Source organism: Pezoporus occidentalis, unplaced genomic scaffold, assembly GCF_034315485.1.
Source record: "Pezoporus occidentalis ecotype Australia unplaced genomic scaffold, CSIRO_AGI_Poc_V1 ctg66, whole genome shotgun sequence".
NCBI classification, from domain to species: Eukaryota; Metazoa; Chordata; class Aves; order Psittaciformes; family Psittacidae; genus Pezoporus; species Pezoporus occidentalis.
The window spans coordinates 3,456,073-3,482,777 of record NW_026916009.1 but is presented as its reverse complement, the minus strand read 5'-3'; the positions used below and the strand labels follow the sequence as shown (position 1 = coordinate 3,482,777).

The 26,705-nt window shown below is 41.6% G+C and overlaps 1 protein-coding gene across 1 annotated transcript in view; it reads right to left on the bottom strand.

Moving 5' to 3' along the window:
* TTN (titin) overlaps positions 1-26,705 on the bottom strand; it is a 247,054-nt gene that overhangs the window by 162,269 nt on the left and 58,080 nt on the right. Inside the window, exons 46-93 of the mRNA XM_062640616.1 lie at positions 26,305-26,583; positions 24,660-25,223; positions 23,934-24,215; positions 23,554-23,832; positions 22,926-23,204; positions 22,552-22,830; positions 22,142-22,429; positions 21,754-22,032; positions 21,373-21,654; positions 20,988-21,266; positions 20,599-20,877; positions 20,225-20,503; positions 19,822-20,109; positions 19,443-19,721; positions 19,027-19,308; positions 18,630-18,908; positions 18,208-18,486; positions 17,825-18,103; positions 17,414-17,701; positions 16,937-17,215; positions 16,449-16,730; positions 15,565-15,843; positions 15,176-15,457; positions 14,374-14,652; positions 13,961-14,248; positions 13,477-13,755; positions 13,097-13,375; positions 12,720-12,998; positions 12,327-12,614; positions 11,907-12,194; positions 10,806-11,087; positions 9,789-10,067; positions 9,389-9,670; positions 8,965-9,243; positions 8,543-8,830; positions 8,052-8,330; positions 7,669-7,947; positions 7,313-7,591; positions 6,875-7,162; positions 6,413-6,700; positions 3,416-3,697; positions 2,866-3,144; positions 2,476-2,757; positions 2,079-2,357; positions 1,283-1,570; positions 861-1,139; positions 497-775; positions 120-398 (exon numbers count right to left, since the gene is read on the bottom strand). Coding sequence (XP_062496600.1) covers positions 120-398; positions 497-775; positions 861-1,139; positions 1,283-1,570; positions 2,079-2,357; positions 2,476-2,757; positions 2,866-3,144; positions 3,416-3,697; positions 6,413-6,700; positions 6,875-7,162; positions 7,313-7,591; positions 7,669-7,947; positions 8,052-8,330; positions 8,543-8,830; positions 8,965-9,243; positions 9,389-9,670; positions 9,789-10,067; positions 10,806-11,087; positions 11,907-12,194; positions 12,327-12,614; positions 12,720-12,998; positions 13,097-13,375; positions 13,477-13,755; positions 13,961-14,248; positions 14,374-14,652; positions 15,176-15,457; positions 15,565-15,843; positions 16,449-16,730; positions 16,937-17,215; positions 17,414-17,701; positions 17,825-18,103; positions 18,208-18,486; positions 18,630-18,908; positions 19,027-19,308; positions 19,443-19,721; positions 19,822-20,109; positions 20,225-20,503; positions 20,599-20,877; positions 20,988-21,266; positions 21,373-21,654; positions 21,754-22,032; positions 22,142-22,429; positions 22,552-22,830; positions 22,926-23,204; positions 23,554-23,832; positions 23,934-24,215; positions 24,660-25,223; positions 26,305-26,583 — 13,794 coding nt within the window. The remainder of the gene's footprint in view (positions 1-119; positions 399-496; positions 776-860; positions 1,140-1,282; positions 1,571-2,078; positions 2,358-2,475; positions 2,758-2,865; positions 3,145-3,415; positions 3,698-6,412; positions 6,701-6,874; positions 7,163-7,312; positions 7,592-7,668; positions 7,948-8,051; positions 8,331-8,542; positions 8,831-8,964; positions 9,244-9,388; positions 9,671-9,788; positions 10,068-10,805; positions 11,088-11,906; positions 12,195-12,326; positions 12,615-12,719; positions 12,999-13,096; positions 13,376-13,476; positions 13,756-13,960; positions 14,249-14,373; positions 14,653-15,175; positions 15,458-15,564; positions 15,844-16,448; positions 16,731-16,936; positions 17,216-17,413; positions 17,702-17,824; positions 18,104-18,207; positions 18,487-18,629; positions 18,909-19,026; positions 19,309-19,442; positions 19,722-19,821; positions 20,110-20,224; positions 20,504-20,598; positions 20,878-20,987; positions 21,267-21,372; positions 21,655-21,753; positions 22,033-22,141; positions 22,430-22,551; positions 22,831-22,925; positions 23,205-23,553; positions 23,833-23,933; positions 24,216-24,659; positions 25,224-26,304; positions 26,584-26,705) is intronic.

Below are 26,705 nucleotides of genomic sequence, written 5' to 3'. Positions count from 1 at the left end.
CAAGAAACTAAAGCGTTTAACACGGAAAAGGTAATCTTTGGGTTGTTTGTTCTTTTGAAATAGCAAACATACTTAAGAAAAACATGCCATTTTCGCATGTTTTTAAACTAAATATTCACCTTGAACTGTCAGCAAAGATGATGAAGCAGCCTCACCAACAGCATTTTCTACTTTGCAGATGTAGTCCCCACTATCACTACTGTCTACCTGGCTGAAAACCAAAGTGGCAACTTGGTTTTTAAAGTGCATTTTCATAGAAGCAGTTCCTCTCAGCTTTGTATCGCCTTTGTACCATGATACAATCATTTCTGGTGTTCCAGCAACCTGGCACTGTAAGGATGCAGAATCCCCAACAGTCACCTGCACTGGCTCCAAGGGTGTAACGAAGTAAGGTGGTTCTGAAGAACAAATATACACCATTAGCACAAAAAGGTATTGCACAATGAGCACTGGTAGTTCAAATAATACTTGATGAAATGATGGTGGCTTGACGCACCTAGTATTGTGATTGCACCATGACAATTATCTTGTCCAGAATCATTTTCAATATGACAAGAATATTGCCCCTGATCTTCTAGTTTGCTATTAGGTATTTCCAGTATGGCAGATGTTTCTGTAGTGGTGATGCTACACCTTTCAGAGTGCATTATTTTTACTCCATCTTTCTTCCATGTCACTGAAATCGGTGGAGTACCCATGTATGTGCATTCCAAGATGAAATTTTTTCCTTTCTCTACAGTTAAATCATTCACCCTCTTCACAAATTTGGCTGGTTCTATAAAGAACAATGGGAAGAAAACAAATTAGATAAAGCCAAGAGATCATTTTTAGAAGCATAAGAAATAGTAGTCTGGACAAACCTTTGACAAAAAGATGTGTTGTGCAAGAAATGATCCCTGCCTTGTTAGAGACCTGGCAAGTGTAGTCTCCACTCTGAAGCGGATGTACATCAAATAGCTCCAGTTCTGCAACTGAATCTTGCAAGGTGATACTGCATCTGTGTCCTGGTGCTAGCTCAACACTACCTCTAAACCATTTGACTTCCAATGGAGAGGAGCCTTTTATGATACTGGTAAAGGTTATGTTTGCCCCAGATAAAACATTCAGTGGTTCAGGTTTCTTCACAAAAGATGGTGGTTCTAAGCATGCAAATGAAACAAAAGAAGTACATTTCAACTTCTGATGAAGAGCCCGATAACAAGAAATATGTACAGAGCAAAGCATTAAGTCTTCTTGAAAATATATTTGTGCCTTCTGACTCTGGCTTCTTATTGATACTGACCTCTAACATTCAAAAATGCGCTGCACTCATCAGACCCAGCTACATTACTAGCTGTGCACAAATAAGTTCCCATATCAGATTCCTGAAGTCCATTCACTTTCAGAGAACAGGTATTGTCTGTAAGAGTAGCCTGATACTTGTCTCCGCTGATAATCTCCTCTCCGTCATGAAACCAGGAAACAAGAATAGGTGGTGACCCATAAACTTTACACTCCAGTACAGCAGAAGAGCCCAGCTGACCATATGTTTCTTTCAGTTTTCTTGTGAAAGAAGGAGGTATAATACGATCTGCATTTTTTTTTAATTAAAAAAAAAAAAAGAAGAAAAAACCAAAATAAATACCATACAGGAACTTAAAATGCAGGAAGTTTCCCATGCATAATAAAATCACTGAAATTTCTTTTGATGTATCTGCTTAAGCAATCTGTTCCTATGCACCTAAGTCATCGAAAAATAGTTGATGGTTAAGGATATGTTGGAACTTTCATTCACACTTTTGAGGGACACCTTTTATTTTGGCATTTCTTTTTCATAAGAAATATTGCACCAGCTGTCCAAGAAGGCATGTAGACTAAAGCCAAAGAAACGAAGCCCTCGTAACAACTCAAGCCCTTGCCCCTCAGAGGTTAGATAGGCATCCATTCTTGATGTCTGTCAAAGTGTCTTGCCAAGTACTCCTAAGATTATACAAGCGATGAGTCTCTCAGGCTGCCAGTCTTGAGAATCAGTTTGCTATCTATCTGAAGATGTTATAAAAGAACTGCAGGATCGGATGTAACTCGAATAGTCAACTAACCTGAGACATGCACTGAAGCTGTGCAGCTGCTTTTACCAACACTGTTTTCCACCTCAAAGGTATATTCTCCACTGTCTTCTAGTCTTGCATTGAGAATCTTAAGCCCAGATACTTTTTTGAAGAAACTGATTTTATATTTATGGTCAGTGGACAGTTCATTCCCATCCTTAAGCCACCTAGCAGTAAGCTCTGGTGTGCCATCTACTGTGCATTCCAGAGTACATGAGTCTCCCGCTGTAACTTTGACTGGGCCTGGCTTCTCAACAATGACTGCAGGTTCTGTAATGCAAGTCACAAATATTTTAAAATCAACAATGCAATAATTATTAGTATTGTAAAAATTGAAATTTTAAAGCATAGTAGACCACATTGTGTTTTTTAATCTCATGCTACCAACCTAGAACTCTCAGTGTGGCAAAGCATTCCTGAACTCCAGCATCATTTTTTATCTGACAAATGTATTTCCCAGCATTGGCTGGTTCTGCATTTCCGATCCGCATAGTTGCAATGTTTTCTGAATAGGAAATCCAAAGATTATCACTTTCTCTGATGATTTCCCCTTTGTCTTTTAACCACAGAACAGAAATGGGCTGTGATCCTTCTACTGCAGTCTGCAGTTCAATCGACTCCCCAACTACAACAGTGAGATCACTCAGTTTCTTCACAAAGGTTGGTGGTGCTATTTAAGAGAAGATATTTAACAGTAAAAAAAACATGCCAGTTGTGGCAAAGTAGGAGGAGAATGACAGGAACAATGCAATGCCAAGATGCCAATCTTTATACAAACCTCTTAGTGTTACAGAGCCAATGCAGGAGTCACTTCCCACATCATTTACAGCTTTACAGTGATATTCACCAACATCTGCAGTATCCACACTGAGAATGTGAATACTGGCTAGGTAGTTCTCAGACATGACCTTATACTTCTTGCTGCTCCGAATTTCTCGTTTGTCTTTGTACCAAGAGATCTGGAACGGAGGAGTGCCCTGAAGCTCACATTCTAGGTGAATATCAGACCCTTTCAAGGTCTCAGTTGGAGGGGGCTTCTTGGTAAAAATGGGGGGTGCTGGAAAAAAAGAGGGGGGAGGAGTAAATTTTGTGTTATTTGAGGGAAGGAGATTAAAAAGGACAAAGTATTCAAGTAGCCACTGATGCTAAACAGCAAAGAGAAACCATTATTAAGATAGATATCCCACAGTATAACAAGCAGTCAAGAGATTTGCCCTCTATTCAGACAGGTTTTGGCCTCTCTGACTAAAGAAAGTGGGATTTAAGAGCTTTTCCAAAAAGGAAGACTCATAGAGATAGAAAGGTAAGGAAAGAACTGTGTTTCTGACCTTTTACTTTCAGTGAGGTACTGGTGCTTGCACTACCCCCCGGATTGTGAGCTTCACAAGTGTAGTCACCACTGTCTTCAACACTGAGGTTGTACATTTCAATGACTGCCACTGAATCCACAAAGGACATTCGGTATTTTTCACTGGGATGGATCTCAGTTTCACCTTTGTACCAGGTGACTTTGATTTCTGGAGATCCACCTATTTTGCATTCATACTTAGTGGAATCATGCTGTTTCACAAGTCTTGAGGAGTCAAGTTTCTTAATAAACCTTGGTGGTTCTGGAAAGCCAAAAAGTGGAAATGTTGCTTTAAACTGCACTGATTCTTCGAATAAACAAGGAAATATGTAAGAGAAAATGTAAACTTTCTGGACTTATGCAAACATTTTAAGTTTGTAATTGCTATGATTTTTTTAAAGATTATTTTAAGTTTCTTTTATTTAGGAAGCAAACTAGTTCTCTATATGCATTTCAGCTAGTTTCTCCTTACTTTTTTGTCCCACTCCACTTCTCCCATGTATTCAGTACAGATAAACTGATGGGTGGTTTCCTTTAAGTAATTCCCTCTAGCAATACATGAGTACTCAAAATACCTGATGGAAATGTAAGAATCCTAACAGTTCAGCCAAGAAATATTATTAAGAGCATTTATGCGAAGCATTATAGCCACTACTTTATATCTTAAAATGTCATTAACAACTGATACAGTCAATAAATGTACCTGCATTATAACACTTCACAAATTTATGGCAAAGCCAAACATAAAGGTGCATATAAGGAACAGAAGTCAAGGAGATTAGGTAGAAAACAATATAGGTTTAAAATAATCATGCTGGGAAGAATTGTGAGATGGTTGGTATTAAAGAAATTAGTGTTAAAGGTCCTATGACTGAAAAGTAAACCTTTTTTTTTGTAAGGAGATGAAGAAGTGGAGGTTTGACACTTTTCATCAAAAGTACTGTGCGCATGATTCTGAATCACAAGACTGAATGCTCATAGATCAAAGATATAACTAGTAAACCCATGAGGTGGTAACGTGGGCACAACAAACAAATCTCCCTGCAAAACAGGATGAAGTGCCTCTTCGTTCATCTGTCTGTAAAGTGTAGGAAGAATATCTATTTTATTGTGGGTTACTTCAACCTGTGTGACATTTGCAGAACATCCTATGTTGTTAGTAACAAAGCTTCCTTAGAGTTTCTAAAAATAGAAATGATGGTTTGTTTAGATAAGGACTCTTGGAACCTTTGTATTATATTATCAGATTTCAGTTTCGCAAAGAAGTGATCCTCTATCTGCATACTAACATCTGATGAGTACTAATTCTATTCATTACCAAAAATGGGGATATATCACCAAAATGTAAGTATACAAGTTAGTAAGGTATATACTTATAATGTAAAGCAGTTTCTATAACCTAAAGCAATCGTTAAAACTACAGAGTGAGAACTTTAGGTGTTAAAGTATGAAAAGTAATAAAACTCTGGGAAATTACCAAGGTTAATCAAATAAAAGCACTTAATTCTACAAACAAAAGATGTGTGTTATAGAGATGAGACATCATCTGCTCAAAGTAAACACACAAAAATCAATACACAAAAGAGGTTTCTCTTCCAAGTTCTATAGAAAATGGCTGCCAAACAATGAATATCATTAATTTTACAACACTGGGGAAACTGTACAAATTCTAAAGGATTAAAGTGAGTGTCAGTGTAAGTTCAGGATCAAAAAAGAAAATAATAATTGTGGACGGAAAAAAAAAATCAGGATTTTATGAATAAGGAGTTGAAGAGTAAGAAAACGTCTAAGGTCAGGATCTTCTTATCAATGGTAACTTTAGTCAAATAAACTTCTCAGTAATATCATTAATATAAACAGAATTGTGACTGTGGTAGAAACAAGCTTTAAATCTTTTAAAGAGGTTAGGTTTCTTGCTACAGGCCTTCAATGCTTTTTGTAAGTCAAACTACATAGTAACAACGTCCCTACTTGTCACTGAATCCAGAAGTATTTCCCTCTGCCCCATTCTTTCACCCCCACCAAGAAAAATCTATCTATGGATAGAACATACTCTAGCTATAAATATGTAATACATTTGACATGCAGTTATTAGCGATTTTGCTAGTGGTAGTTCAGCTTCTTATGCTATTTGTCTTACAGAATAAAAGTCATAGTTTTTAGTCTTGAAATGTTTGATTTTTTTTCCCCCCAAAGTTCATACAGAGAGGAAAAAAAAAAGGGGGGGAGGGGGGCAGCATTAAAAGAACGGGGACATTTGAACTCATGCAATATTTAAGAGCTGCATTTTACATTCTTTCTTTTATAAAATCACTAAGTATGAGGTAGCTGGAACAGCTATAAACAAATCCTGTGTTCCCACCTACATTAAGGAAATTAACATGCAAGTGTCACTTGTACCAAGACAGTTTGATCCAGTCATAAATTTAGATGACTAAAAGATTCTCCACTATATGGAGAAGCAAAGTGTTGGAAGAATGGATATTTGTCACCAAGTGTACTCTCAGATCCTCCCATTTTGCTGTCTAGAACAGCAATTTTCAATGTTTCTAGTCTGTGAAAGGGTAAAATTATTTGCAGCAGCTGCACATCCAGTAACAACACATTGAAGTCTCATAAGTTAACTGAGTTTCTCTCAGTTACCTTTCCCACCCCTGGACAATCTAGTGAATGAAGAAAGACTTAAAGAGAGACAGCTTTTGCTGGCCAACAGGGCCATTCATAAAGGCGCAACAAGGCTCTAAGTCATATTTAACATTTCAATGAAAGAATCCTTTTGATCAGATAAATTGCACACTATACCAGAAGAAAGATTAATAAGTATTTAGGTATTACAATAATATTTAAATGAAATAAGACATTGCAGTGTAGCCTCTTGTAAAGATTGTTAGTCTCACACATGTCTACATTCAAGGCTTTTTTCTTCAGATGTCTCCCTTGCAAAGGAAAGTCTCACGAACACTAAAGCTCACAATACCTTGTACAGCTAGCTCAGCTGTGCAGGCATCCTTTCCAACACTGTTGCTGGCAGTACATGTGTAGAGTCCAGCATCCCCTTTACCAACTTTTAGGACTGTCAAGCTGGCCGTGTTTTCCACCAATGTCATCTTGTAGTTGCCACCTGGGCGAATCTGTCTGTTGTCTCTCGTCCAAGTAATCTTCATGGGAGCAGAGCCAGTCACATGACACTTAAAAGTTGCACTTTCTCCTAGTGCTACATCAACAGATACTGGCTTGATGTCAAAGAAGGGAGGCTGTAGATGTTCTGCAAAGAGGAAAGCATGGCAGAGCTCATCACTGAGCCCTCCTCAACACACACCTCACCATGCCATGCCCATGCTCTGTGGCCACCATACAATGGGCAAAGTGGGGAAAAGGGTGAAGAAATAAAAGAGCAAAGACATACAAATACACGTTTCTTTAAATGTAAGCTACAAACCTGTGAGGAGAAGTTTGGCGCTAGAAGATGCAGTCCCCAAAACATTTTTGGCTGAGCAAGTGTATTGGCCACAGTGAACCATACTTGTTTGCAAGATCTGGAGAGTTGCAACATTATTTAAGAAGGCTAATTGCATGTCATCACTGTCACTTAAGAGAACCCCATCCTTGTACCAAGACACCTGGATAGGCTCTGAGCCATTTATGCGGCAATCAAATGTCACTGGGGCACCAACCGCCTCCTGAATATCTTTCAGTTTTCTGGAGAACGTAGGGGGAAGCTGCCGTTCTGCAAAATAATAATAATCACCACAGTAAGTAGGAAGCCACCCTGCTAATCTAGAATTAATTAATTCTGAAATTAATAAGAACCCCTTTCTGTAGATAACAAAGAGTTCCTACAAACTACCCCCGGAAAGAGTGGCCCTTGGCCCATCACCTTTAACAACAAGCAGAGCTGTGGAGGTGGCGAAGCCAACACTGTTTTCTGCTTTGCAGGTATATTCTCCAATGTCACTATCCTCTATGGTGGAGAATGCCAGTGTTGCAACATTATTCTTGAAGTGCATTTTGTAAGCCTGTGTTGATCTGAGCTTGGTGTCATCTTTGTACCAGGACACCTTGATTTCTGGTGCACCACCAATCTGGCATTTTAAGATCAAGGGCTCTCCAACGTTCACCTCCACACGGTCCAAGTGTATGACAAAATAGGGTGGTTCTAGGGAAAGAGAGAGTATGGTGAGCAGATGCAGAGCATCATCAGGGTCCCTTAAGGGGGTCTGGAGCGCACCATACCTAAGATATATACAAGGCTGTGGCAAACATCTCCACCTGCCTCATTTGCCACCTCACAGGTGTATTCGCCTTCATCACTCTTGGTGCTGTTGAAGATTTCAAGAATTCCAGATTTGTCAGTAGTTGTAACACTGCAGCGTGGAGACTGAGCAATGGGTATGCCATTTCTTTTCCAGGTGACAGAGACAGGAGGGGTGCCTGTGTAGCTGCTTTCCAGCACAATGGACTTCCCCTGCTCCACACTGAAATCACTTAATTTCTTCACAAATACGGCAGGCTCTGTGAGGAGGCATAGATCAACAGTGAGAGGGACAGATGTGGCAGGGCTGCAGGCAGAGCATGAAGGGATATACCTGTGTGTAAATGTGCACACACAAACACACCTTTCACAAAGAGTTGGGTTGTGCATGAGGCACTACCGGCATCATTTGTGACAACGCAGGCGTAGTCCCCACTGTGGCCTGGCTCCACGTTGTACAGCTGCAGCTCTGCCACAGACTCATCCAGAGAGATGGAACAGTTGCTATCTGGCACCAGCTCCCTGATGCCTCGGAACCAGGTCACTTTGAAGGGAGTACTGCCCTTGATATAGGTGCTGAATGTCACACTTGATCTGGGCAAAACTTCCTGGGGATCAGGTATCTTCACAAAAGAAGGTGGTTCTAAGATCATGCAAAAGAGTGAAGAGGGAGAAAGATGTTAATAGGAGAGTCTCTGGGAGAGGAAAACTGGAGTAGGTTTGAATCCAAAAAGAAAAGAAAAGAGAGAGGGAGAAAAGGAAAAAAAAAAATAAAAGAGACCATGGGAAACCTGAAGGAAGAAAGAGAGAGGGAAAAAGAATTTTGTTGAAGGGCTGTAGTATCCTTCCACTGACCTTGTACAGTCAAGAAGGCACTGCATTCATCAGATCCAGCCACATTGTTTGCCATACAGGTATATGGCCCTGTATCTGTGATATCCAAGGCATTCAGTTTCAAAGCACAAACGTTATCTAAGAATGAGATTTCATATTTTTCTCCACTAACAATCTCATTCCCATCCTGATACCAGGACACAGATATGGGGGATGTGCCAGACACTTTGCACTCCAGAAGCACTGAGGATCCCAGCACCCCATTTGTTTGCTTTAGTTTTCTTGAGAATGAAGGAGGAACAAGGCGATCTAAGCAGGACAAGGCAAAAGAATAGAAAGAAAAGTGTTTGGATATTTTTTTTTTTTTTTAGGAGAAAGGAAAGGGGAAAAAGAAAAATGCTTTCTTTAAAGATAAGTGTGAACTACAAAGACATAGAGCTGACCTGAAACATCAACTGAAGAAATGCAGCTGCTGTCGCCCACCTCATTGTGCACCTCAAAAGTATACAAGCCCCTGTCTTCCCTGTCTGCAGAAAAGACCTTCAAAGTGGATATATTGTTGACAAAGGTAATTTGGTATTTGCGGTCACTCCTTAGTTCTCTGCCATCTTTGTACCACTTGGTGATAAGTTCAGGTGTTCCTCCTACTTTGCACTCCAATGTAAAAGGATTGCCAGCCATTACTGTGATTGGCTCGGTCTTCTCTAAGATGACTGCTGGTTCTGAAATAGGAAGGTAAGGGTCAGTGTGTCACCAGGATATCTACACGCAAAACAGCGAGCACAGGGCATATGCAGAAAACAAAAGCTGGTAAAGGCAATTGTGCAAGCTGCAGGATACAGTAGTTGTGAAGCAGGCTATACCCACCTAGGACTTGTAAAAAGGCAGAGCACTCCCGCATGCCAGCATCATTTTTGATCTGGCAGATGTACTTCCCAACATCAGCTCCTTCTGCACTGGCAATCTCAAGAGTTGCAATGTTGTCCATAAACCACATTTGGACATTTTCACTCTCCCTAATAACTTCACCCTTGTCCTTGAGCCAGACAACAGAAATTGGTGGGGATCCTTCCACCACTGCCTGCAAGGCTGTTGGCTCCCCAATGAAGATTGCAGTGTCACTCAGCTTCTTAGCGAAGCGTGGAGGTTCTGATTGCAAAAACAATGAGGCAGAAGAGGGTTAATGATACATGCCTGCTTAGAAGAGAGACACCCAGGAGATCAAGAGGAGAGGGTGGTGATGCTGTTGATTCTTCAGCATACAAACCTTTGAATTTAACCGGACAGATGCAGGTGTCGCTTCCCACCTCATTCATAGCTTTGCACTGATATTCTCCAGTATCTTGAGCTTCCAGACTGAGAATATGAAGACTGGCAATGGAGTGCTTTGCTGTCACCTTGAACTTCTTGCTGCTTCTGACCTGCCTCCGGTCCTTGAACCAAGCAACCTCAAAGGGTGGAGTCCCTGCTATCTCACACTGGAGAATAACATCTGAGCCTTTAAGTGTGTCAACAGGGCTTGGCACCTTGCTAAAAACAGGTGGCTCTATAAAAAAAGAATCACATATAATGTGTGAGCCTCCTTCCCTGGGTGGGTTTCTGGATAATAGGAAGCAAGGTATTCAGGAAGGGGGCCTACACTTAGTCTTATAAACCCATATCCGAATGCGTGGTGTCACCTCTAAAAAATGCTGGGTCCCTGCCATCTCCCAGCAAGCCAACCCAGCACTCAGAGCCTCAAGGGCAGAAATATGATGCTTCTGCACCTGTTTGGAGTCAGTGCTCAGTGCCCCTCCCCAAAAGCCACTCTCCAGGACCACATTCCAGCTTTCACCCGCCTCTTTACAGTCATGAAAGCTACCATCAGTGAGGTTCAGCAACACAGCCTCCTCTTCTGTCTTAAATTTCATTCCTGCCAGCATCACTGTCTATAAAGAGGAGATGAAGGGATGGCTGTAAAGTACGTCCAGCTTCCTCACCATGGCTGGTGTAACACCTAGTCCATGCTCCCTTTGTGGTCTGACAAGCTTGCCTTATTCATCTTGTAAATGACTTAAAGGAGAAGACAAGGGAATGGCTGCACAATGCTGAACACCCACCGTCATTTCCTGCCTCATCTCTGCTGTTTAAACACAGCAGCATTTGAATGTGAGAGTAGCTGGAGAGAAACTGCCCCAGCAGCCATCAACTGCCATAGCAGCAGCTCCCTGTCCAGGGGGATGTGCGGCTGGAAGAGGGCCCAGAAGACAAGGATTCTGGTAGTGTGTGGAGCCGTGCTGCTAACCTTTAACTGTGACTGAAGTGCTGCAGCTGGCTGTGCCAGCAGAGTTCTGAGCTTCACATATGTAGTCACCAGCATCCTCAGTGTTGGCATCCAAGATGGTTAGTATTGCCATGGAGTCTACAAAGGACATGTGGAGCCTGTCGCTCGCCTGGAGTGCCTGATCATTTTTGTACCACACGATTCTGATCTCTGGTGTGCCACTGATTTTACATTCAAGTTGCACTGTGTCCCCCTGCTTCACGAACCGCAAAGCTTCAGGCTTCTTGATGAACTTGGGAGGTTCTGCAGAACAGTATGTAAAGAGTGACAGTATACCTGTTAGCCATGTGAAATCTACAGTGCTGAGAAAGAGTTATGGGGAACACAAGAGTATTGCAGAACAAGAAAGTAAGCTTGCTATAGCAGTTGGCTGTATCTCCAACCAGTTTCCTCTCAAGAAAGACAGAGAAAAGAAAGAAAAAACAACAACTAAAACCATGTTCTGCCAACTCTGGAGGCTGATGAGTCATCTGGAACTGTAGAAACACAAAAAGGATGATTGCAACACCCAAGAGAATTTTTTTTGTTACCTTTGAGAGGTGAAAATATTGCCAGGCCAGCGTGAAAGATTTGACAAGTGCTTCACCCATAGGAGCCGCAGAAACACGGTAGGAATAGTTTCACTTGCATACAAATCTTTAAAGCATATTTCTGCATGAAGAATTTAAGTGATTCATAGTCTAGATTATATCAGCATTTCAGAACTCCAATTGAAATCCTTAGCAAATTTGATTGTCACTAATGCTGGCCTATGGATGTAAAGTAGTTGTATTTACTGTATCATCATTTTCCACATAGTATTTGCTATGTGTGAATACCACTCTGACTGTAGTTTCAGAAATAATGACCAAATAAAACTTCACAAGGGGATCTTTCCCCTTGGAGATGTTGCAGGTACAGAAGGCTTCTACTGTCATGCTGTATGATAGAAGGTCACCCACCACGTCTGCTTTCTGGAAAACTAATGATCCCAAACTGGAAAGGGTGGAAGATGGAACTCAGCAACAAAGGGGTCTGTTTACTCAAGTAAAAAAAAACGAACAGATGAAGGTGACTTAATACCTTTGACACAGAGTTGGGCTGAGCAAAAGTCTTTACCAACTTCATTACTAGCTTGGCAAGTATATTGGCCAGAGTCTCCTTTACCCACTCTGAGCACACGAAGGTGAGCTGTGTTGGCTACAAATGTAATATTGAAGTTTCCTCCAGTTCGGATCTCCCGACCATCCTTGGACCAGGTGATATGTATTGGCTGTGCTCCAGTAACATGGCATTCAAAGTCAGCACTTTCGCCAAAAGCCACATCAATAGATTCTGGCTTGGTGTCAAACACAGGTGCTTGCTTGGGTTCTAGAAACGCAAGAAAACCATGTAGTACTCATACTTCATGAAAAAGCTAATCCAACACATTGATACCATTGCATGCATGAAACAGGAAGGGGTAGCCTATGGTCAAGGCAAAAGTTTTGTAAGCCAACACACCTGCCACTGTAAGCCTAGCACTCGAGGTGGCAGTGCCCACAGCATTGGTGGCTGTGCAGGAGTACTGCCCAGTATGATTCATCTCGGTTTGCACCAGCTGCAGCACTGCAACATTATCTACAAAGGATGTGTGCACATTGTGGTCATCGCTTAGCAGCACACCGTCTTTATGCCAAGCCACAGTAATGGGTTCTGAGCCATTGAGCCGGCACATAAATTTAAGGGGTAATCCAACAGGGTGCTCGATATCCTTTAATTTTCTTGCAAAGGAAGGTGGTCGTTTGCGCTCTGGAAGAAAGTAGGTAAAGGATAAATATGCCCCAGGAAACAGGTTTTTTTACGTAATTTTGTGAGAGAAAAAGAGTTTGTAGCAAGTTAATATAAAATCATCACCTTGAACTGTCAAGAGAGCCTTTGTAGATGCACTTCCTACACTGTTTTCTGCCTTGCAGATATATTCTCCGCTGTCGTTGCTAACCGCTTTGTTGAAAATAAGTGTAGCAACATTGTCTTTAAAGAATACTTTGTACTCAGGAGTAGATCTGAGTTTTGTATCACCTTTGTACCAAGACACAGTGATTTCTGGTGTACCACCAACATGGCATTGCAATGTTGTGTAATCCCCAACTGACACCTCAAGAGATTCCAAGTGTGTAACAAAATAGGGAGGTTCTGAAAAAGAGAAGCATTTAGGCTCATTATAGTGCCAGGCCTTGTAAGACATACACTTGAAAGAACAAGCAAGAAAAAGAAGCAAAGGGAGCACACACCTAGAGTAGAGACTATAGCCCCACAAACATCTCTTCCTGCCTCATTTTCAACATGGCAAGTGTATTCTCCTGCATCCCCTTTGGTGCTGTCAAGTATTTCCAGGATGCAGGATTTCTCTGTGGTGGTGATACTACACTTCTGAGATTGAGTGATGGTGTGGCCATTCTTCTTCCATGTCACAGAGATGGGCAGGCTGCCTGTGTAAGTTCCCTCCAGGATGATGGCCTTGCCGGGCTCTACATACTGATCACTCAGTTTCTTCACAAAGACTGCTGGCTCTAACAAAGTGTAAGAAGTCACAAATGTTGAGCACTACAGGACTAATGGAGGAAAGGAAACAATACTTTAAGGTAAATAGAGAGACGCCATCTTTACAAACCTTTTACTGTAAGGTGTGTTGTACAGTTTGCCCTGCCAGCATCATTAGTCACTAGACAAGTATATTCTCCGCTTTGGAGAGGAGTTACGTCAAATAACTCAAGCTCCACAACAGAGTCCTCCAAGTAGATATTGCATTTGTCTCCTGGCACAAGCTCATTGGACCCTTTAAACCAGTTCACCTTAAAAGGTGGGGTTCCTCTGATAACACATGTAAAAGTGATGCTTGTGCCTGGCAAGACATCCAGAGCCTCTGGTGTCCTCTCAAAAGAAGGTGGTTCTAAACACACAAGAGAAAAAGAGAGGTAAGACAGATTGCTACAGCATAATCCTGGCATTTCCACACCTAATGAAGGTAAAGAACACAATCTTTATTTTCCCCATCAATAATTTTCCCCAAGCATATTTACAAAAGACTATAGGTAATGTCAAGAGAAAAAGAGAAAAGAATAGCTTAGAGAGCTTCCTGATCACCATATACTGACCTTGTACGGTCAATACAGCACTGCATTCATCTGAACCAGCTATGTTGGTAGCTTTGCAGGTGTAAGTTCCAGCATCTGAATCACTCAGTGAATTCACTTCCAAAATACAAAGGTTATCTGAAAAGGAGATTTGATGTTTTTCCCCACTGACTAACTTAAGTCCATTTCGGAACCAAGCCACAGAAATAGGAGGTGAACCCGACACTTTGCATTCCAGCAATGCTGAGGAACCCAGAACACAAGGAGTTTCCTTCAATTTTCTTGTGAAAGAAGGAGGAATGATTCGATCTGCATAAGAAAACATAATAAATACATGGTTAGAAAGAAAAGGAAGGAAGGAATGGGAGAAAGGAAGGAGAACATGACTGAGTGAAAGTTTTTGTGAAAGACAGAAAACAAGCTACCCAACCAACCTAAAACATCAACTGATGCTGTGCAACTGCTTTTCCCCACGTCGTTCTGCACTGCAAAAGTGTACAGTCCAGCATCTTCCTTTTCTGCATCCATAATTTTAAGCGTAGATACTTTATTGAGGAAAGTAATTCTGTATTTCTGGCTGCTGGTCAGCTCTTTGCCATCCTTGAACCACCCCGTGGAAAGCTCTGGTGTGCCTGCCACTTTGCACTCCAAAGTACAGGCGTCTCCTATAGTAACTCTCATTGGTTCTGCTTTCTCTACAATGACTGCAGGCTCTAGAAGGAGAGATGGGTAACATGTATGGTGAACACAGAAATTAAGTAGCACTTTTAAGATGGGGTTTACACATTTGATTCTAGGGATATCCCAGGCTTTTGGGCTGGGGAATTTTTCAGCTTTTTTTTTATATTTTTTATTTTTATTTTTTAACACCCTTTATTCTGCCCTAAACTGGAGATTTCAGATGCTCTCCAAAATAAATTAAAAACATTTTTAAACTCCTGGGAGAGAAACACAACTGTTTGTCTCTCTCTAAGCAGACATGAGCAGAAGACATGACAGAAATTCAGTCAACTGGATCCCATAACCATCTAGAGGCCTGTGGTTCCTCTCACCCTTATCCTTGGACAACTGAAAATAAGGAACCTGACTACTGCTTGTTGGGGATACAAGAAATCTCTGCTTTGATCATTTTAAACTCATGGGAATAAGGACATCATGCAGCTGACACTAAACAGCCAAGATCTTAACTTAAAAGAAAAAAAACAACCTTATTGTGCACCTATGCTTTTTACCAACCTAGAATACTTAAGGTAGCCATGCACTCTCGACTTCCAGCATCATTTCTGATCTGACAGATGTATTTTCCAGCACTGCTTGTCTCTGTGTGCAGAAGTTGTAAAGTTGCAATATTTTCCATAAACGTGATCTTCGTGTTTTCACTTTCTCTAATAATTTCCTCTTTGTCTTTAAGCCACTGCACAGAAATTGGCTGGGAGCCCTCCACTCTTGCTTGTAACTCTACTGGTTCACCAACCACAACAGTCACACTGTTTATTTTAGTCAAGAATTTTGGTGGTTCTGAAGAAGAAATAGGCAGTTATAATAAATACTTACAGTGTCTATGAAAGAAGAGTAATGCAGTGCCATTGGGAGCACTGCAGAAGGCATATGTGTCAATACTTTACCTTTCAGCTTCACAGTGCAAAAACAAGTGTCACTTCCTATGTCGTTCTGGGCTTTGCACTGATATTCACCCACATCTGCAGCTTCAATATTAAGAATGCGAACACTGGTGTGGTAGTTTTTGGCTGTAACCTTATACTTCTTACTACTGCGGATTTGCCTCCTGTCTTTGTACCAGGTAACGTCAAATGGTGGTGTTCCTGAAATCTCACATTCCAGGCTAACCTCAGTTCCTTTGAGCATGTCTACTGGAGAGGGCTTCCTGCTAAAAACAGGAGGTTCTAACAAGGGAAGAAAGGAACATTTTTAGAAAGGAGCCTGGAGCTATTTGACCAGCAAATCATTTACTCATACCAGCTTCTACACAATGAGACAGCTGAGAAAAATCAGCAGAATGGGCACAGACTTTCCTCATTTTCTGGGCACATTATGAAATAATCTTGCAAATAGTTGGCATCCAGAGCTCTTAGCTCTTCTGTAGAAAAGGTGAACAGAGGGGTGGTCCTTGGAAGACAGGGTATAGGTCTCATTTATCTGATAGTTGTCTCAAACACAGGGTGTAAAACTGATGCTGATTACTCTGGGTCTATTCTTTCAGTTTGTATTTCAGCTCCTTGATATATCAGTTCCCACTATGATCTGTCCTCGATGTTGACAGTCATAAACCTGGGGATCACCTAACTTAGGACTCATCTGCATTAAGAACAACATTGCTGTTGTTCAGGCACTGACAGAGGGGGGGAGGGGGCCTCAAGAAACAAACATAACATGAAGAAAAAGTCAGTCCTAAAATACTAAATTAATCTCCTGTTCTTGTTTATTTTCAAAGGATAAAGCCACCAGGGGAAAAAAGGGATGTAGTCAAGAGAATAAGAGGATATCTAACCTTTCACTGTGACTTTAGTGCTACAGCTGGCCTTGCCGGCAGGGTTGTGAGCTTCGCAGATGTAGTCACCACTGTCATCAGTACTGAGATAATTCATTTCAAGCACAGCCAAGGAGTCAATGAATGATGTCCGGAATTTTTCACTGGCAACAATTTCATGGTCATTTCTGAACCACACTACTTTCATCTCTGGAGATCCACTTACTTTGCACTCAAGCCGGGCTGAGTCACCCTGCTTGACTACTTTTGCTGCCTCTAGCTTCTTAGCAAACTTGGGTGGTTCTAAAAAAGCAGAAAAAGTGGAGTCAGGAAGGTCTGAATTAATACTGGAAAGAAAAGAGGAGGGGAAAGAACCAAAGAACTGTGGGTTGCAAACACAGGGTAGGGAATTCACATGAAAGTGTATTGATATCACTGAGGTGGGCTTGGCAAAAAAAGGAAAGAAAAGAAATAGGTGAAAAGACTGTAACACGAGAAAGAAGTCACACCTGTTACCATCAGTGTTGTAGTGCAAGAGTCACTGCCAACATCATTAGAAATGTGGCAAGTGTAGCGCCCACTCCTAGAAGTATCCACTGAATAGAGGGTTAAGAACCCAGTTGACCCTTCAATCCCAATGAAACAGGTTGGACCAGATACAAGTTCTAAGTCTTCTTTGAACCACTTTACTGTAAAGGGTGGTGTTCCTTTTAGTGTAGCCTTAAACTCCACTGTGGAATCTGGGATGGCTTGCTGGCTTTCAGGTTTTACTAAGAAGCTTGGTGGCTCTGCAGTTTTCAAGAAAAAGAAACATTCAGTTACATCAGAAATGTCTTCATTGGGAGAATGAAGAAATTTAGTAAGGTAAGCATGGAAAGCAAGTTTTCAGCATTTATATTAAGAGGTATAAGAGTCTTATGTTAGCATAAGATTTAAGATATTTTTCCCAGCATCCATCACAAACAAGCAGCAAAAGAGTTTCAAACCTTTCACAGTCAGGACGGCACTGCAAGAATCGCTCCCAGCAACATTAGAGATACTGCACATGTAATTTGCACTGTCTGCCAGTTCTAGGTTAGCAATCTCGAGTGACATAGTGTTCTCGTGGCATAGGCTTCTATATTTTGCACTGTCAGTTATCTCTTTTCCATCCTTATACCATTTTGCAGTAATGGGAAGTGACCCAGAGACTTTGCACTCCATTTGGATAGAAGATCCCAGAACAGTATCCTTTTTGGTTAGTTTTTTGATAAATGCAGGAGGAATTGATTGATCTGCCCAACACAAAAAAATGGCAAAACCACACTGGTTACCTTCTTGCCTATCTTTCACAGAGATTATAATTTTTTCATTCCCTCCCTGCTGGATTGGTGAATTCACCAAATGACAATACAAACCTAGGACAGTGAGAACAGCTTCACAGGTGCTACTTCCAAAGTCATTTTCAACCTTAAAACTGTATGTACCACTATCCTCCTTTGATACAGGTTCAATCCTGAAACTGGCCACATTGTTTTCAAAGCTCATTGTGTAGTATCTACTGGGTAGGAGTTGTTTGCCATCTTTGTACCATCTTATTCGGAGCTCTGGTGTCCCAGCCACAGTACACTCCAAAGTCACAGGGTCTCTTTCAGTGACTTTAAGTGATTTAGCCTTTTCTATGATTTGTGCAGGCTCTGAGATATAAAGTATATAAAAATAACAGTTAGATACATAGATAGGGTACTGACTTTCCAAGTACTCATCAAGGATGGCTTGAAGGGTCACACCTTGTACACACCTTGTACAAAAAGCAAACCAAAACATTTCTCCATGCCAGATTCATTCTTTGCCTGGCAAGTGTATCTTCCTCTGTGGCTGAGGTCAATATTGGTAAGTTCCAGTGTGGCCACGCTGTTCTCAAAGGTGATATGGTGGTGCTCATCATCTTCTAGTATTTTCTCATCTTTTATCCACAACACAGATAAGGGTTGAGCACCAGCTACAATGCACTGGAAGAATGCAGTACCTTTCAAAATGCTAGTGACATTCTCCAGCTTCTTGACAAAGGATGGTGGTTCTGTGGCGTGAAGTTTTGGTTTTTGATTGGAAGAGAAGTCATAGAAAGGGAAAGGGGGAAAGAGAGATAATATAAAGTCATCCTAGTCACTACAGTTTAGCTAGAGCATATAATGTTGTGGGTATACTTCCTAAAGAACTGACCTTTCAAGCTGAGCCTTGTGCTGCAAGAACAGCTCCCACCTTCATTTGATATAATACACTGATATTCACCGACATCTGAGACATCACAGTTAGTCACATTAAGAGTAAATACTGATTCTTTCGTGGAGATGGCATATTTCTTGCTGCTGAACATCTCCTTATTGTTCTTCAGCCACTTCACCTCAAATGGAGGAGTACCAGTCACCTCGCACTCAAGTATGGCTTCCAAACCCTTCACTACTTCAGTGGGACGCAACTCCCGAACAAATGTTGGAGGCTCTACAAAGAGGAATGAAGAGAAAGCAAATAGTAGCCTCGAATGATTTTGAGGGGAGAAGTCTCCCCTACTCCATCACCCCAGCTATGTGGCATAAATGCCAAGATGTTCAGAACAAACCTTTTACTTTCAGCTCGATACTGCAGCTTTCACTACCTGCATCATTGTGGGCTTCACAAACATAAATCCCACTATCTGACACTCTGGCTTGAGTTAATTTCAAAGTGGCTAAACCATCTATGAAGGAGATGCCGTACTTGGCGTGGTCAGTCACTTCATTACCATCCAGGTACCATGTTATGTGGATCTCTGGTGTGCCTACTACTTGGCATTCGAAAGTGGTGGACTGTCCTTCACGCAAAGCTACTACGGAAGTTGGCATCTGAATAAACCTGGGAGGCTCTAGAAGGTGGACAGAAAAGGTGAGGCTTTGTAATATTCAGGTGATGTAAAGAAATACAAGGGTTTCCTATCCCCTCCCTCCAAATTACACAGAAAAATCAGAGGCACAATGAGGAGAATATTGAGCTGCACACCTTTTACAAACAAAGTTGCTTTGCAAGTTGCAGTCCCCACATCATTGCTTATCTGACAAGTGTAGTTCCCAGAGTCAGATGTCCTAGCCGAGAAGAGCTCCAGTACACTAGATGTGTCGTCCTTCCAGACAGATCGATTGGCTCCAGAGAGGAGCTCTTGGCTGTCTTTAAACCACTTTATCTGCAGAGGAGTAGAGCCCTTCACCAGTGCTTTGAACTGAACCCTAGCATTGGGCACAATCTCTTGGGACTGGGGTTTCTCTACAAAATATGGTGGCTCTGTAACATGTAAAAAGGAAGAAAGAAGATTATTCTGATACAGGTGAATTCCAAAGTTATGAATGAAAGGCCTAACACAAGACAAAGAAGGAACTCAAACCTTTGACTGTTAAGAACCCACTGCACTGGTTGCTTCCCGCCTTATTGGTTGCTTCACAAGTGTAAGAGCCGCTGTCTGTGCCTTCCAGTTTATTGATTTCCAGAAATGCAGTATTATCATGGAAAGAGTATTTGTGCTTTTCACTTGCTGTTATTTCTTGGCCATCCTTGTACCACTGAATACTTATGGGATGTGAACCAGACACTATGCATTCCAGATGGACAAAAGAGCCCTTAATGCTGTCCATTTTCTTGAGCTTTTTGGTGAATTTAGGTGGTATAATGAGATCTATCCAAGACAGTAAAAAAACAAAGCATGAAATTCAACCTTGATTGCACAGATGTGAGCTCAGGATAAAATGTATTTTATGTGAAAACAATGATAAAAGAGAGCTCATACACACCTAGGACATTAATGTTGGCAGAACAGCTACTGCTTCCAACGTCATTGTGAACCTCAAAAATGTATTCTCCACTATCTTTCTTTTCTGCATAAAGCACCTTTAGGACTGAGACAGTATCTGTAACACTGATCTTGTATTTTGGGCCTAACGCCAATTCTTTGCCATCTTTGAACCATTTGGCTGTAATAGGTTTTGTTCCCGAAAATTTACACTGCAAGGTTGCTGGGTCTCCCTCAGTCACATCTATTGACACGGCCTTGTCCACAACTGTAGCAGGCTCTGTTGTAAACAAGGAGATAAGAGTGTTAAGAGCATCTGTATAAACCACCAAGGAACAGTCTGAAATCACCACAAACCCTCAGGGTAGGACCAACCTTTGACAGTCAGCAGAGCAGAACATCTCTGAATTCCTGCCTCATTTTTAGCCTGACAGAAATATTTCCCATCATGTTTCAGTTCAATAGACCTCACCAGAAGAGTGGCAACATTGTTGACAAAAGTCATTTTTATATTGTTATCTTCAATCACTTCTTCATTGTCTTTCAGCCAAGACACAGTGATGGGCAAGGAGCCTTTAATAGCAGCCTGAAACACAACTGTTCCTCCTCGAAGGGAACTAATGTTTTCTATCCTTTTTACAAACTGTGGGGGCTCTGGCAGGAAGAAAATGGACATGTAAGTATGAGTCTGGTGCATGATGGTGTGGCATGAAAGCCACACTGGGATAAAAGCATGCTAGTGGCATTCTGCACCTTGCACTAACCTTTCAGTGTAACCTCTGAACTGCAGAAGCAGCTCCCGACATCATTTGTTACTCTACACTGATACTCGCCAACATCAGAAGCATCAAACCTGAAAACATGGAGGCTAATCAAAGATTTCTCAATGCTTATTCTGTGCTTCTTACTGCTCCGCACGGGTTTATCATCTTTCACCCAGAACACTTCAAATGGAGGTGTGCCAAGCACCTCGCACTCCAAAACCACATCAGAATCTTTCAAGACTTCCATGGATTGAAACTCCTTGCTAAAATAAGGTGACTCTACAGTGCAAAAGAGAGAGTTCAGTTGTATTAGTCATACTTTCGAAGTCTATAAAGTTGTATTGAGTTTAAAGAGACAAACTGCATGGCTGGATGTCACACACACCTTTGATCGTAACGACACTACTGCAAATATCTTTCCCAGCATCATTTCTGGCCTCACAAATGTATTCCCCACTGTCTTCAGGCTCAGCCTCTATAACATGAAGTACTGCCAAGGATTTTGTGAAAGACATTCTGTATTTGTCACTTTCTTTTAGCTCTCTATCATCCTTGAACCACGTGATTTTAATCTCAGGAGTACCAGTGACTTCACAGGTCAGCTCAGCATATCCACCTTTCTTTACCAGATGGGTTGGCTCTAGCTTCTCCTTGAAGGCAGCAGGTTCTGTGGATTTAAGAAGAGTGTTCAGGATAAAGAAAGCAGGAAAGAGTGCTACTGGGTCAATCCAGCATCTGAAAGTTTAAAAGACAGAAGAATGCAAACCTTTTACAAACAAGTTTGCACTGCATGATACTGAACCAGCTACATTGGAGACTTTGCAGGTGTATTTTCCTGAGTCTGTTGGTTTGACTGCGTAAAGTTCCAAGTAACTTGCTAACGCTTCTGTCATGATGTAGCAGGCTCCTCCTGTCACCAGCTCAGTTTCACCTTTAAACCATTTCACCATCAGTGGTGTTGTGCCTTTAAATGTGCCTTTGAAACGTACAGTTGATGCAGGCAGTACATCTTGGGACTCTGGTTCTACAATGAAGCTGGGTGGCTCTAGATTTTGTTGAAAGGAAGCAAATGTCAAGAGTGAGACACATGGCCTGAAGAAAAGTATTATTAAATGAAAAAAAAATTCCAAGAAATTTTAAACAAATTGCCAAACCTTTTATAAACAAAGTGCTACTGCTCTCTTTGCTACCAGCAGAGTTTGTGGCTCTGCAAATGTAAACCCCAGCATCACTTGCATCTAGGTGTTTTATTTCCAAAGATGCAGAACCTTCTGCAAAGTGTACTGTGTACTTGGCACTTGAAGTGATCTCAATGTCCTGCTTAAACCAAGAGACAGTCATTGGAAGAGAGCCTGAAATTTTGCAGTCTAGGCGGCATGACGTGTTAATGATGCTGTCAACATTCTTCAGGGGTTTAGTGAAGAAGGGAGGGAGAGTGCGATCTGTTGAGAGTGAAAGATATGAAAGAAACAAACAAATGAGAAAACCAAACATGCCGTTGTGCTTCTGCTCTGTTGGGCTCAGAGCAGAATAGCAGGGTTGTTTGCAAAGAGTCAGTACCAACCTAGCACTGTGAAGCTGGTAGTACAAGAACTGATGCCCACATCATTGGATATCTCAAAGGTGTACTCGCCACTGTCTTGCAGTTCAGCGGCATAAAACTTGAGCTGAGCAATGTTATTTTTAAAGCTGATCCTATATTTTTTGCTGGCAGGTAGTGGTCTTCCATCTTTGAACCATTTGGTTTTTAGCTCTGGAGTGCCTGTAACAGTGTACTCCAAAATGGCTGGTTCCCCTGCTGTTACCTGGATCATTTCAGATTTTTCAATGATTTTGGCAGGTTCTATAACAGAATTAAACAGCTGGTGTTAAGGACAAAAGGAACTTGTTCTTCTCAGGTGGGTGACAATGCAGGGATCACAGCAATACTCCACTGACCTTTCACTGACAGTTCACCAAAGCAGGACTGAGTTCCTGCATCATTCTCAGCCACGCAGGTGTACTTCCCACCAGAGCTCAGCTGGACACTGGTAATTTGCAGTGTTGCTAGACCATGTTCAAATGTCACTCTCACTTTGTTATCATCTTGAATAATTTCTTTTCCCTTCATCCACATCACAGAAATAGGCTCTGACCCTTTCACCACAGCCTGTAATGTAACACTATCTCCAGCCAGAGCTGTTACATTTTCAATTTTCTTAACAAAAGATGGTGGTTCTAGTTCAAAGAAAAGAGACAAGAAGAAATACTCATCTTCTACCACATCATCCCATGAAATCCACTGCTTAAAGACAGTTACATGAGACAATATGCGAAGTACATGGTACAATTCAGCTAAAGAGGAAGCAAGAAAAGAGCTGCATTCCCCAGCTGGGGACCCCTTTAAGCTCAATTCAAATTCACAGGTTTAGCGCCAGATAAGATATACACAGAACTTTAAGAGAAAAAGATAACCTCCCCTCCCCAATCTCCCTAGCAACCCACACATCCAAAGAAAAGACATTTTAAGTAATGAGAGGTTCTTGCCAATTCCTTCAGTAAGTGGAGGTTTTTCTCTTCCACTGACCTTTCAAGATGTATGTTGCACTGCATATGCACTTCCCGACTTCGTTAGCTATCACACACTCGTATTCACCGACATCAGCACTATTAAACGAGGACACCTCCAGAGAAATTACAGCTTTCTGAGAGGTCAACCTGTATTTTTTACTACTGCGAATCTGTTTCTTGTCTTTGTACCAGCTAATTTCAAATGGTCCAGTACCAGCAACCTCACACTGAAGAACGGGGTTTGTTCCCTTTACTACCTCTGCTGGTTCAAGTGTTCGGATGAAAGACGGAGGCTCTATAAAAGCAGCAAGAAAGAATTAGTCAACCATGCCAAAAATAAAAAGGAAGAGAAGATTCTTCTCAAGAATGCGGCTGGCAGCAGCAAGAAGAACAGACCTTTGACAACTACTTCGGTGGTGCAGCTGTCACTTCCAACCTCGTTTACAGCTTCACATGAGTAGCTCCCACTGTCATCAACTTTCACCTCCAAAATATCTAACACAGCCACAGAATTGCCAAACGACATCCTGTGTGTGTTGCTTTCACGGATTTCCTTATTGTTCTTGAACCAAGTAACCTGCATTTCAGGAGACCCTTTGATTTTGCATTGAAGGCGTGCAGAGTCACCTGGAGTCAGTAAATAAGATGGATCGACTTTCTTCACAAAGGATGGTGGTTCTAAAAATGGAAAGAAAAGGAAAGAAAGGGGGGAAAATGGGAAGGAAAAAGGTTGGAAATGGAAAGGAAAGTAGAAAGAAAGGGAAAGGAGAGGGAAAAAAGAAAAAGGAAAAAAGGCTGAAATACAAAGGTTTGAAAGATTGGTTCCTAGCACAAGAACAAAACATGACTTCAGAAAAAATCATCATTTTTTGCAGTTTTTGTGGTTTCTTTTGCCACCTCTGTCCTGCATACAGGAGCAATTCTTGGATCTGGCCAGTGAAAGAAATATTGAAGCACCCTACAGTGCACAGGGAGGCAGGAAGAGGAATGAGCAAGAGGTGAATGGACCTGACAGCAGGTCTGAGAAGAGTTCACAGCATGATTCCTGCTCAGAGAAGCCTGCAAAAGAACAAATAGGGAACCCAGGAAGAGAAAAGTAAAGGGGGCATAGGACTATCTTACCTCTGACTGTGACGCTGGCAGAAGAGGAGCTGCTTCCTGCCTCGTTTGAGGCAGTGCACACATAATGGCCTGAATCCTTCAGCTTAGCCAAAGGAATCTCAAGTGAGGCTATTTTGTCTTCAAAGTAAATCTTATAATCTTTGCCTGGAGGAATTTTGTTTCCATCCTTTGTCCACCCTACTGTTACTTTCCTGTCTTCATCTACCTGACATTCAAGGCGTATTTTTTTATTGACTGCTGACTGCACTGACTGCAGCACTTTAATGAAGTGAGGCTTATCTATAATGATCAATTCAGCCTGGCAAATGTCAGCCCCAAACTTGTTGGAAGCTTTGCAAGTGTAAACCCCTCTGTCACTGATGGTGAGAAGGGAAATTTCTAGCACATGTTTGTTTTCCACTTTGGAGATTCTGTGGTGGTCTGAAGGTGAAATGGTCGTGCCATCTTTCTGCCAGGCGACGTCGATGACTGGAGTGCCCAAAACAGTACACATGAGCTTGGCACTTTTTCCCACAAAAGTAGTGATAGATTCAGGTCTGGTAAGAAACGTTGGCGGTAATGCTTCTGCAAAACAAAGGGGTTCAATGTTATCCATAGGTGAGGACCAGAGCTTATGCTCTTTCTTTACAATTGCCAGGGACAGAGAGTATGAGGGGCCAGTTAGTCACTGGACACTCTTAACCAAAAGAAGCCAGCAGTGAAGGAAGTAAGAGATATTAAAGATGATGAATTTTGGCTTTTGGGTTTGTACTTCTTGGGTCTGTATATTGCTTCAGAGCTTGAAGACATTTTGGGTCTCTGGAGGAATGTACAGACTAAAGGGAAATGAACCAAAAGCTGGAACTTCCCCCGCTTCAAGACTGACATGTTTGTGTACCATTCTCTCAAGATGGACAAGTTTGCATGCATTTCACAGTTTGCACAGCGTCTAGCACCTGGCACTTAGCAAAGAGCACATAAAGACTCCTCCCAGAAAAAGAAATTTCAATGTACAAAAAAAAATCATTATACACTAAGAGACCTAAAGGTGGCGGTTTGGATTTCTTTTAAAGGAAAAAAAAAAAGAAAGAAGATAATTGTACAGCTCTCAATAGACAAAAAGATCAAAAACTGAAACAGCTTTAAACCATCTTTTAGTCTTTAAGATCTATTTCCCCAATCACACACAGGTCTCCTCTGGCCATGGCACACAGAAGTTGAGGTATGTGTAGCTGCATAGCCTGCGTCGCAAGTATAGATGCAGCATAGACATAGGGTGCCAAGGTAATTGTACAGTTATCATACCAAAGAAATCAGATTTAAAAGTGTATGTTGTCATCCAGAAGTCACAAACTTTCTTCAAGAATGTATTCACAAAGCAATCCCATTCTGTTGACAATCTAGTTCCTCCCACTCTCCCTCTCCCCCTTCTTTCTTGCCTTCTGAAACTTCACACTGATTCTGTTTTCTAGGTACAGAAAGCACCTAAAAGCAGCATTTTCAAAAATTATTCCTTCTTTATGCTTATGCCTGCCAAAATTAGGTATGGACTATGTATAACAATGGCAATCAAGAGCTCTACCATGAACATGTGTAAGTATAGCAATGAAAGCATTACAATATGCCAAGATATTTTATAGAGAAGTGTTGGAAAGTCTGTACTTACCACTCACTGTCAAAAGGGCTGTAGAGCTTACACTGCCATGCTGGTTGGAAGCCTTACAGCTGTACTCTCCGCAGTCAACTACCTGGGGCCTCAGAATCTCAAGCGTGGAGAGGTAGTTGGATGTGCGAATGGAGTATTTGTCCCCATCGTATATCTCTCGGCCGGCTTTGTACCACTGGAACTTGACATTGGGTGCAGTCTCTACCTCACAGGTAAACTTGGCCACATGATTTACAGCCACCTCCACTGGTGTGAGCCTTCTCCTCAGGATCGGTGCAACTGAAATCAGAAGCAGAGAGTAACTCAAAGCTCTGCCTGTGACATTCTGGAAAGTAACAGTGAAGTGACTGACTGAAAATAAAAGAAAGGTGATTTACTTGCAATCTGCATAACGTGACTGT